Source organism: Camelus dromedarius, chromosome 6 (assembly GCF_036321535.1).
Source record: "Camelus dromedarius isolate mCamDro1 chromosome 6, mCamDro1.pat, whole genome shotgun sequence".
Lineage (NCBI taxonomy): Eukaryota > Metazoa > Chordata > Mammalia > Artiodactyla > Camelidae > Camelus > Camelus dromedarius.
The window spans coordinates 36,052,477-36,065,304 of NC_087441.1; the positions used below are offsets into that span (position 1 = coordinate 36,052,477).

General features: G+C 33.9%; 1 protein-coding gene across 2 annotated transcripts in view; it reads left to right on the forward strand.

Annotated features, from left to right (window-relative positions):
• The window catches only part of TBC1D32 (TBC1 domain family member 32), a 130,601-nt gene that overhangs the window by 74,774 nt on the left and 42,999 nt on the right, over positions 1 to 12,828 (forward strand). For both annotated transcript variants that reach the window (XM_010979170.3, XM_031456232.2), the window contains 3 exons: positions 8,064 to 8,186; positions 9,202 to 9,310; positions 10,029 to 10,125. In XM_010979170.3, the coding sequence (XP_010977472.3) occupies positions 8,064 to 8,186; positions 9,202 to 9,310; positions 10,029 to 10,125 (329 nt within the window). The remainder of the gene's footprint in view (positions 1 to 8,063; positions 8,187 to 9,201; positions 9,311 to 10,028; positions 10,126 to 12,828) is intronic.

Here is a 12,828-nt window from a genome sequence, read left to right on the forward strand (position 1 = left end):
CCTGTGCTATACAGTGTAATCTTGTTTATCTATTCTACAATTTTGAAATCCCAGTCTTTCCCTTCCCACCCTCCACCCCCCTGGTAACCACAAGTCTGTATTCTCTGTCTGTGAGTCTATTTCTGTCCTGTATTTATGCTTTGTTTTTGTTTGTTTGTTTTTGTTTTTGTTGTTTAGATTCCACATACGAGCGATCTCATATGGTATTTTTCTTTCTCTTTCTGGCTTACTTCACTTAGAATGACATTCTCCAGGAGCATCCATGTTGCTGCAAATGGCATTATGTTGTCGGTTTTTATGGCTGAGTAGTACCTTATGTGTTTTCTTTCTCCCTTTCTTTTCTTTCTTTCTTTCTCCCTTTCTTTTCTTTCTCCCTTTCTTTTCTTTCTTTCTTTCTTTCTTTCTTTCTTTCTTTCTTTCTTTCTTTCTTTCTTTCTTTCTTTCTTTCTTTCTTTCTTTCTTTCTTTCTTTCTTTCGGAGGTACTGGAGAATTGAACCTAGGACCTCATGCATGCTAAGGAGGCACTCTACTACTGAGTTTATATACCCCTCCACACCCCAAACCTTATGTATTTTTATCTGCCTTCTTGTATGACTCATTTTACTTGAACTCTCTGCACCATTTTATATTCTATCCACTCTTAACATGTCTTCCTTTCGGCTGGTTCATTCATTCAGAAAACAGTTATCGAATTCCTACTAAGTGCTACACTGCTATGTATGGTCTGTTGGAGAAGGATTCTGTGGCTTTGTTATCTTTTTTATTTTCTGGAATCCTTTATGTCAGTCATTTTTACTGATGTTCCCTCTTCTACCTACCTTTCCAGTTGAACTCTAGAGTGTGTCTTTAGTCCTTTTTCCATTTTTTTCCTATGGTGGCTTCAGTTTTCACTTCTTTACTGGCTAAACCTTTATCTGTGTATCTATCCCTAAGCTTTCTCTTGATCATATGTCCAAATTTTATTTAATGTTTGGATATGCATACCATACAAGTTCAGCAAACTCAGTATGTTCAAAAACAATACACTGTGTGTACTTACAGAAATCCACACTAACTTGCAGCTTCAGGAGATCCCAGAGCACTTTATGAAACTGAGATATGAATTTGGTACGTAGCACTAGCGAGCAGGCTTTCCACAGCCCCTGTTCACAATTTGCTGCTCATGTAGTTTTATTGGCAAACTGACCCTGCTCTCTTTTCTCTATGCTTCAGATATAGGTGTATCAGAAACTTTAAGTACAGATTTGGAGGTGTGGTTAGTATGGGTGTAATTCATGTCACATTGTTGGTTTTGATCATCAGGCAGGGAATTGGGCATTGGATTTCTGCTAGTTAGTCTGTATGTAGTAAACAGAAGGAAATCTTTTGTATTGGATTTTTGTATTTGGTGAAGTAAAATATACACATGCGGTGTATTTGATTAGGGTCTGTTAAACTATAACTTATGGAATTTATGGTGGTGTATACATGGAGGTATCTAAAATGTTGTTAGCAATATGTTATATCCGTAAATTCATGGAAGAAATACTAGGAAAAAGTGGCAGGTTGAAGAGAAGAGACTTGTGACTGCAAGCATGAAGTAAACAAAGAGCATTCTTGGAATTCATTCAAGCGGAGATGACAGCTAAGACTAAACTTCACAGAACCATTCCAGGTGTCCTGGACAAGTGCCCATCTGCTCACATTAATGATATGATGATAATGTTTAAAAAGTGACATATAAGAATGTAGTAACTAAGAACACAGAATTCTTCTGGTAGTGATATTTGATTGGGGTTATTTGCAAACTCATGGGGGATCCACCGTATTCAAGATACATTCCAAACCAAATGAAAGGATTGGTCCCAAATTTCAGAGATTGTTTTATTCCTTTTAACAGTTCAAATGAACTGTCACTTTAAGGAGACACTGCTTTTTATTTCTAGGAATGAACTGAAATTTAGTGATGTTTGGTTGGATTTTTCAGATAAATTAGACACAAATTCTTGTAAACTTATGAATTTATAGTGAGTATTAAGTTGGCATTACCGTGCCTCAAGTGCCACAATTTCTGATTGAAATTCAAAAATTCTGAAAACTTACTTGCTATATTTATCTAATCTTACCTGAAGTAATAGGAGACTCTTTGTAGTCTTTATTTAGCCTGTCTAATTTGAATATCAGTATATTTTGCCAAAGAAATACCGATGTGCTTGATTATGAAACATTGCTCCAGGTTCTGTGTATACTGTATTTTGTTCCTAAATGCCCCAAAAGTTTAAATTCTTGGTTCTTAGGTTTCTAGATAAAGAATTATAGACCTTTACATCATGACTTTGCGATTTTTAAATCACTGAGGGTTAAGGAGAAGGTAGCAAGGGGGAAAGAAATTTTATAGTATATGGTATTTTAAACTCCAGCTTTGCAATCATGTAAAATGCCCACTTCCACACTAGATTGGGAGGCTCTCTTGGCATCTGAGGCAAAACAGTGTCTTATCTTCCTTGTTGATAATGGGGCCTAAGCTCAGCTGCAGAACTTTCAGCATTTCTGACTCATTTAGGGCAAGTGGGCTCTTCTCAAGGCAGTGCTGACAGGGAACCTCACAGAGGCTCACAATATGATTAGTGTGAGCTGAGGCACCTCGTAGCCTGATCACATTGTTAACAAAAACAGTCTTTCGTTATAACTTGGTTATGCTAGTATGCTTATTGGTACATATTCAAAGATATATTGATGTTTCCTGGTGAGCATCAACACTTTATGCAGCTGTGTGTAGTGATATAGTGATAAATTGGACATCTGTAATTGTTTGGGATGATAGAATGTAATGTATCAAGAGCCTTTTTTTTCCAATGCACAAGAATTCCATCATTAGTGTTTTTTATAATACACATAAAACATAAGAATATCACAAAATTTACAGGGCTAATATAGAATTAATGTTATATTCTTAACAATATATTGTTATTTACAGATTAACAATTAAGAGCAGTAACATAGTCTTAATGTTTAGCATGCAGGCCTGCGAGTTTTAGGATTCTGGTAACCCTGGTTAACAATTCTTTGTCCTGGAGCTCTGACTGAATATACTTAGATTTTTCTTTTCCTGAGAATACTTCGGTTTTTGTTGGTCAGTAATGCTAGTTTCCTATGGTTAAACCTAAATCCTTACTCAGGAGGAATTTTATTTCAGATTTCTAATGTAAACAAACTCATTAAGAAGGTTCAATTGGCATGTAAATTTTTTTCGTAACTGCTTTACCCAAGATATTTCTCTATGACACAAATTAAATCACATTTATTATTACATTACATAAGAGATAAAATTTAATAAAGTAAAAATAACATTTTTAGAAAGACAATTTAGAGTTTAGGAAACAAATAATTTGTTTTTGTTACTTGAGCAAAAGCGAAGGACTGAGCAAAGTCCAGATTCCGTGTGGCTTAAATTCACTTTCCAGTTCCACTGGAGTCTGTTTATCTTTTTTTGGCAGAATAGCTAGAGAAGAATAGTAGTTCATGGTCCATCTGACATCTACGAAGCACTATTTTTTATTTAAGTCAATAAACGTGTATAGTTTAAAATGCCGAACAGTATGGGAAAGCTTTTAAGAATAAGTAACCCTCTAACCCTTCCCCACTCCCGAGCCCCGCTCCTCAGAGGCTGCCACTTTCAACTCCTTGAATTGTTTCTTTTGGCAATCATCTCTAGATTCTTAAATGATATGCTTATGCTATGTCTTGATTTTTTAAATTTAGGTTTAATCTCTTGACTTTAGAGATTTAGAAGTTTAGGACTTAGATTTCCTCTGCCATCCCTCTTTCTCTGCTGTATAGTTTCATCACAATTTTGATTAAATCGCCATTGAAAGTTTACATTATTGTGTCCACATAAATATTACTCATTTATGGGCCAAGTATTCTAGCTATTTCCTTTTTCATACTTTATTTTTCCTGAAGTTAATAATTGCATGACTTTTCCCCATTTGTTTCATTTTCTGTGTACCTACGAATGTATCTCCAGACTGTCCTGAGAAAATACACTGCCACCTCTGCTGCTGCATAACACTTGTATGGTGCTCATTATGTCCCAAGTACTGGTATTAGGTTCACATTTAAATCTCTTGATTTCAGAACAACCCCATCAAATAGGTACTCTTACTAGCTCCATTTTTTTTTTTTTTTTTTTTTTTTTTTTTTTTAATGACTCACCTGAGCCACAGAGAAGTTAAGCCATTTAAGGTGACACCACTAGTAATTAGTGAAGCTGGTATTTGGACCCTGACAGTCTGGTTCCAGAGAGTGTAATGCCTGTCTCATATGTTGCACCGTTTTACAACATGAATGTCAAGGGTCTTTCCAATTATGTTTTATAGTCTCAAGGTTTTCACATTCTTGAAGGTAGGGACTATGTATGTCCTGTTCATATTTATGAAAACATACACTCTTGGTAAACTAAAGGATATCAGGTAATATTTTGTCTTTTTTTTTTCCTGTATCACATCTTTTTGTTTCATTTTGTACTGGAGGATCTTTTAGCCTTATATATCTGCCTTACTGGGATTTCTCTTCACCATCATCCTGGAAATTGCTTTCTTTCTCTTCCAAGTTGGATCTTCTTAATTGGGATTTAATATCCTGTTTCTTGGTTTACTCCCTTGTTTAGATGGAGACACTTTCTCAGAAGGGATTGTGGGATGGAGATATCCACAATATGATGTTGGGAGCTACAAAACAAATGGATAAGTGGTAACTGATTTAGTAAGCCAGGAAAGCTAAAAGTAAATTGTCAGGGAAAGCCCAGAAGCAACTATTTATCACAACATTCTAGAAGTGCTAGGAATTAGAGACACCACTGAAAATGAGATGAAAATGGAGGATTAGGTGTGAAAGTCTAAGATTTTCAGTAACAGGATTCGTTCAATATATGATGTAGATATGCCGTCACGTTTTCTCCATTCCTATCCCACCGGCTAGGTGACTGTTCTTTCCTATCTTCGGCAGAACATTGGAGATTTACCTTCTGGAAATCATGAATCTAAGACAAGTGCAGCTAAGGAAAGGGGTACTGTGTTGAAAAAAAATTAAATGTTATTATCTGTCAGTTCAAGAGATAATTTATCATTCAATTTTCTTTTCTCTCCTAATTTATTTTTTAGCATTAATTAGGCATCATTTTTCCATTGCTGCATTTTTCCTATATTTCTACCAGTAATATATCTCAGGATTTTTTTCTACAAAAATATAATAATAATAGTAATAATAATAATAATAATAATAATAATAATAATAATAATAATAAAAATAAAATAGTAATGTCAAATACTTAAAACAGTACTTACTGTGTGCCAGGTATTATTCTAAGTGCTTGGAGGGTTGGTTTCAGAGGCTGGCTAGAAGAGGAATATAGATGGTACTCTGAGAATACACCCAGATTGAGGGAATATATTTGACTCGTGTCAATGTTCTTGAAAGTGAACTCTCCTGCAAAGGTGGTAAAATAATCCCTTTTGTTTTGAGTCAGCCTCTTTTCTCAGCTACCCTAGTGCTCACTCAGATGGGCTTATGAACAAAGTGGCCATGATGGCAGGGGCTAGAGATTGTTTATCAGATAAGGATCATAAAACAAGAATATTTATTTAACAAAGAGAACATGGATTTACTTCAGAATCTTAAAAGACCATGTGTAAATCTTGTATTGCCCCTTGTCAGAAGCTCCGTATAGTATCTAATCAGCCACTAAAAATTAGACCAACATCGAATCTGCTGGATTAAAGTCTTGAGTGATAGAGGTTCTTGACTCAGAACCCGCCAAAGTTTTAGATCTTATTCTAGCCCCTAGGTCACACAGAGTTGATAGGGGTTACTTGATATAAATCAGCAAAGCATGCTCACATATTGTAGGTGTTGCTTCTAAAATTCAGAGAGGCTAAAATCATGCATTATGAGACTTCCTTAGTGGTAAATAGCGTAAGATTTAATAATACATCATATATATAATATGTGATATCTTGGCGTTCTAGGCCATTAGAACTCAGAAACTTCACTAAGATGGCAATGAAATGTACCAGCTTATACTACCATCTTCAAACTAGAAGTCTAGGTATTCTTTTCATTCTGGTTGCATTGCATTTTATCTAGCACAAGTGTTTTTGCTTTTGTAAACTAAGTATAACTAACTTCTCTAAATTGATCGTAGCAGGTTTTCCCTTAGTTTTATTTATGCATTTGGTTATTTTAGCCAGGGTTCTGGAGAGTGATATCGAATTACCATTTTTTTAACTCTTAATTGCATCCACCAAACATTTTTTCTATTTACAGATGCTACTGAATAGGTAAAACATGCAACTGTACCAAAATTCAGAAGCTATAAAAGATACACAAGATATACTGTGAGAAGTATAACCCCCATCAGTCTGTCAGATTCCCCCCCTGCAGAGCTAACAATTCTTACCAGTTTCTTTTTTTGTCCTTGGAAAGAGATTCTATGTAAAAACAAATATGTATTTACATATATCTTCAGGTGTTGCTCCATTTTTATTCAGATGTTACCACTATACACATTTTGTGATTCTCCTCTTTCACTTAACATATGTGGGAGATAGTTCTTTATCAAAACATAAATAGCTGCTCTACTCTAATATCTGCATGTTATAACACCATAAAAATGCACCTCAAACGTTTAAACTTCTTGCTATAGATAGACAGTAAAAAACATTTTTATTGCTATTATAACCACTCTGCAATAATTATCCTTATAAGTAGGCCGTTGTGCTCATGTTTGAATCTATCTCTAAGATAAATGAATAGATAAGTAATTAGTAGGCTGGTTTCTTCTTGGACTTCGTTTTTCCTCAGATGCCACCTTTCAGAGAAACCTTTATTAGCCATTCTAAATACCAGTGTCCCCTTCACATTATCTCTTCTATAGACTTTATTATAGAATTTTTAGGCATATAAAAGAATGAGCAGTAGTGTAATGAACCTTCCATGTACCCATCACTCATCTTTATCAATTACCAGTATTTTCCAGTTTTGTTTCATCTCTCTCCCCTTCCTGTATACATTTTTTCCTTAAGAACTTGAAAGCAAATTCCAGATCTATGAACATTTAACTATGAACAGTTCAGTATGCATCTCTAACAGATAAGGAACTATTTTTTAAAAACTTACCATTATGCCGTTGTTACATGTAAAAATTCTGTTTCTCTGATCTCATCTAGTACCTATGCCATATTTTCCTGTGTGACTCAAAAATACATCTTCACAGTTTCTGCTTGAATCATAATCAAAACAAAAATCTTCAGATTTGTTTTATTTTTCTCTTAATTTATAACTTCCTTTATCCTCTTTTTTTATGCCTTTTTTAACCCTAGAGAAACATAATAACGTGTAGGATTCTCCAAATTCTGAGTTGGATTGACTGTTTCCCCCTTGTGGTATCTTTTTACATATTTTTCTGCTCCTTATACTTCTTATAAACTGATAGTGAGATATCTAGGATTGGTTAGTTTCGGGTTCCGTTTTCTTAGCAAGAATATTTTATAGGCGGTACAGCATAAGTCCTCTTGCATCACAATGGAGCCACATGATTTCTACTTTTAATAATGTTAAGAACAGTGTGTTTAGATATTCTCAACTATCTGATAGTTAGAACATAAGCCACTGACATTCAGCTAATAAACATTTCCTTAATTGGTAGAAGAGTGATTTTGTTATTCTTTCTGTATGTAATTGAGTAAAAAGGGATGGCGATTTGTAGTTTTTATGCATTTTCTAATGTTCCCGAACTAAAATTTTAAAAATGAGTAGCAGTTGAGAAGATGATTTGCTATTCCTAGATTTAGATAAATTTTTAAACTAGATTAGAAATTAGCCATGATCTTTAAATAATATTTCAATAAGAAAAACTTTTGAAGTTATTTGTTATTCAAAATGATTAAAAATACATCTGAAATAGCTACCTGATTTTTCTTACAAAATTTGTCTTTCCATTTATAGGTATTTGAAACATCAAGAAAGCTTCTGAACTTTTAGGGTATATTTTATGAATCTACTTTTATTGTTCCTTTTTATATAGATTATTAAGTGTGATATGCTGTGATCTAGACACCCTTCTCCTACTAGAGGCTCAGTATCAAGTGTCTGAAATGTTACTAAATGCTCAAGAAGAAAATACCTTAGTGACCTCTGAGAGCCACAGGTAAAAAAAAAAAAGACAAGGTAACAGTTTTCTTTACAGATGTTCAGTTAAATCAGTAATTTTCTGTGTAGTTTATTCAGTGTTTCTCCACTACCTGAACTCAGTAGATTTTAAATGAGAGTACAAAGCAATTAAAGCATAAATATCACAGAAAGATTGTGAACGATGTTCTTGGAGATGGTTTGCAGAGTACTGCTAAGTTTTTGTCTAATTTAGGTTTTTGTGTAATTTAGTTTTTTGTTTTGTTTTTGTCTTTTATGTAAGTCCTAACTTTATTAATGGCTTCATAAAGTTGTATTACCTTTAAATTCAGGCTGCATGTTAAAGATGACCCATTAAACAAAATGTTTGATTTTTGTGTCCCTTGTAGAGGCACTTTTTACCTCATTCTCTTAATTATGTTAGTTCATAGTCATAAATTCTGATTATTGCAAAACAAGTTTATGGTAATACCTTGAAAGCTTTTTTCTATTAGTGTATCATTCTTGCCGTTACGTGAATTTGGTTGACATTTATTGGATACACATTCAATGCTGGCATTGTTTTTGTGTCTGTAATTGAAAACAAGAAGTGTGCCTTAATCCTAGCTAAGCTTTGGAAAAATATAGATCAGGCCACATTACTGGATACTGTAGGTTTAGTATAGAAGGATAGTGTTAAGAGAAACAGGAGGCATGGAGGCTGCAATGTTTAGAATTTGAATTAAGACAGTGCGTCTAGAACTTAAGGGAACCTTGACTAAAAATGTGATAGAGTCATTGTACAAATAATGCACGTCTTAATCCTATTTCTTTAAACATGTAACTTTTGTCAAGGAAATATTCTTCACCTAAATCATCTCATATCAATTATATCTCCAATTTTTTGCTCTCTAGTGAATAAAGCTATAAAATAAAAGCTGAATTTATTTTTAAGGCTTTTCTATAGAAATTGTGTTGCTTTTGTTCTCTATATGACCTTAAAATTAAATCATATTCAATTAAAGCAATAACAAATTTATATATTTATTTTTCAGAGATTTTATAATTGACAGCTTATCAGTAGAGAGAAATCATGTTCTTGTTAGGATAAATCTTATTGGTGGGCCGATGGAACGAATTTTGCCTCCAAGGATACTAGACAAGGTAAGTGGAGTAAAGAGGAGGGAGGAATGTTTTTCTGATGTATTTTGAAGCAAGGTAGCCAACTCAGGTGACAGTGAACAACTTGCAGATAGATACATCCCAGAACTGAACTTTTGTTACTGGAAAAACACTTTCATGGCAGGGCGTCACGAGTGGTAATTTGTGTTGCAGAGTAGGGTATTGTTCCATTAAAAACCTGTCATTTTCTTTGTCTTTGAAGTTTTTTCACTTTTAATGACTTTCTTTCATGATACCTACTTTTCATTAGAGGACTAATTCTTGTATTTAGTACCTCTCCTTCTGTCATATTGAGTACCTCTCCTTCTGTCAGTATCCACAGAGTTTCGTTTTTCTCTTGTAAGGTTTTTTATTGTTGTTATTAAGTACACTAGTTTTGATTCTTCACTCCAAGAACAGTGAGATAGAAATGATTGACAGCACAAGAGAAGTAGTTTGAGAGCCATCTAGTTGCTAGAACAAGTTGAGCAATCTGGTTGCTAGAACAAGTCATCATATTTGTCTTCAGCATTTATTTAATGTTGTTTCCATTTTTCATTTTAGTTAGTATCCATTAGAGTATTGGATTGTAGTATCAGATAGCTTTTGGTTAGTTATCTTACAACTCTGAAATTTATGAAATTTAAAAAGGTCTTAAAGTTTTATATTAAACTACTTCCTAAAGTCATCTTGTCTTGCCTTTTTTTTTTTTTTTTTTTAGGGAGATGATCTATATCCTTGGCCGATGTTTTCATCATATCCTTTACCAAACTGCTATCTGTCAGACTGTGTTACAAGAAATACTGATCTAAAACAAGGTAAAATACTTATACCATCACGTGCCAAGTTTTAGTGCTTTTGTTGTTTTAATTTGAGAAAAAATAAAGTATTATAAGGGGAGATTAATACAGTTTTTCATTCAGCTTGTATACGTGGATACATTTATTCCTGTTTCTTCGTAAGTTTTCATTTTTTCCACATGTTCCTTACTAAGTTAATATTTGTATGATGCCGAATAGTTTTTATCAGAACCTTTTTTTAAAAAATGGAATTAGTGATTGTTGAATTCTAGACATGTAGAACTTTATTCAACATATTAATGTTTTTAAACATCTGTGTGCCACATGTAAGTCCTTGTGTGCTCAAAACTTAAAATATAAATGTGTTATATAAATGTAATAAAATAAAATTTCAGGTATTCACTTAGAGGAGGAATTCATGACCTTTTAGAGAATATATTCAAGTAATCGGATAATTTTATGATAGGACAGTGTGATAGGAGCTAATTAAACAAATGTGCAGCCTGCTAAGGTAGCACATAAGCAAGACCCTCTCCCAAGGAAAATTAAGTTTAAAGTGAGACAGGAAGTAGGCATTTTCAGGGTATTAGAGGAGCATTTTTGACACAGGAAATAGCATCAAGGCTAAAAGGAGAAGATTATATTGAGAACCATGAGTAGTTCAGGATGTATGAGATATGGAATGTGAGGACAAAGTGACCAGAGATAAGATTTAGACAGGTAAGCCAAGTTCAGCCATAAGGCCAGGCTACCTCAGATTCAGGGGTTTAGATGTTATCATAAGAGCAATGAAAATTCAGTTTTTAGACTTGAGAATTCTAAGATGAAATGAGATATTAAACCATTAATTTGAGAAGTTAAATCTTATCAACGTGATCTCCTTTATATTACCATCAAACTTGCATTGGAAAGAAATAATGTATATAAGATTCATTTCACATAGGTTAGATTCTACAGCGTGATTGTTGAAAAATAGGAAATGTTTCTTCTATGTGAAGTGTCGTGTGTCATTTACCTTTTCTTGTGCTTATTTATCTTAAAATCAATAGAGACAATCAGTTGATATACTTTATTTCCAGTGTTTTAAGATAGATACTATGTATCTCATAATTGCATAGAAACAAAACTTCTGTTTTTTTCTGTCTACTTAGGGGTTAGGGAAAGAAAGAACATGAGGGAGTTTTTAATATTTGTCCTTTTAATGTACTTTTAAAATTTTGCCTGCGTGTTTTTCTCTTGTGTGACCTAATCTATGCTTTCAGAGATGTAGGAGTGATAGTATTTTTCAAGAAGAGACTCTTGGAAGAGTGTCATTTTGGACTCTTCCCACTGACTCACTTCTTTCAGTGAACCCAAACCATTTTCAATCTTTTACGTTTGTATTTTCTTATCCTACTTTCAGTCTTTTTAATCGGTCTTTATATTTTGCCATTCTTTTTAAAGATTTCATTATTTATTTGCCACTCATTAGTTTACTCAGCGTGTTTCTTGAGTGTTGATTATCAGGTTCTTCACTAAGCACTGGAGATAAGATGATATACAAGACATGGTCCATAGATAATTTGTTTCTTCACAATAGTTTGATTTAAAAATATGCCCTATTTTAAACTGACCAAGGCAGATAAATCAAAAAGTAAGATTAAATGGATAGTTCCTTGAGAAGAGAAAAAAAAAATTCCTAGGAATTGGTGCTCAGAGAAGTATACTTTTATTCCTTACTCTACTCTTATAAGTGATGTAGAAAGGGAGTAATAATAGCTTCTCTGTCTAGCCCCAAAGATAACTGTAGAATGATTATTACCTCTCGTGAGCCCATAATGCTGCCAGGCAGCCATGCAGTGTGTCCCCAGGTCCAGTTGCTCTCCTAGTCTCCTAGATGACTGTTTTCAAATCTTACATTTCATCAAACCTTTCTCACCTCTTCTGCATCTTTTCTGTCAGATGATAACTTTGTTTCCTTTCTTTTTACTGAGGAAATAGAAACAGAAAAGAGTTTCCATGTACTCCTGTTAATATCAACTCACTCCACTGCCTCTGTGCCAATTTAGGATTTGTATTACTATGAATAAAACTGCAAATTTTACTTACAAAGGTTGGCTTCTTCATCTGTGCACTACATCCCATCCTCTTCCTTAGCAAAGGTATTGCTTCCAATAGTTCTGCCTTTTATTTTTTGTGGAGGGTGGGGGTTGGGGTGGGGGAGGTAGCTTTTCTGTAAGCCAACAAGCATTCTGTTAATTCTTCCATATTTAAAATATCTTCTTTTGAACTCATTTTCTCCTCTCTACAATCCCATTTCTATTCTCTTACTGCAAAATTCCTTGAAGGAGTTGTCTAATCTTAATATTCTGGTTATTCTTGTTCTGTGTTCTCTTGAATCTACTTGAAAGCTAACCAGGCTTTGGCTCTTCCCATTCTACCATGATTAAATCGGCTGGTCAGATCTCAGTCCTCATCCTACTGCACTTAGCCATTATCACTTAACATGTTTGATGCCTCTCTTTTTTGAAACATTTTCTTACTTGGCTTTCAGAAAGTATGATTTCTGGCAAATTCTTCATCTCTTTTGTTGGTCACATCTTTCCAACCTGTAAACTTTGGAGTATCCCAGGGCTCATTTCTCAGGTGTCTTTTTTTTTTTTTTTAATTCTTGCTGTACTTACTCTTTTGGGGATCTCATCTAGTCTCATAACTAAAATACCGTCCAATATACTAATGGCT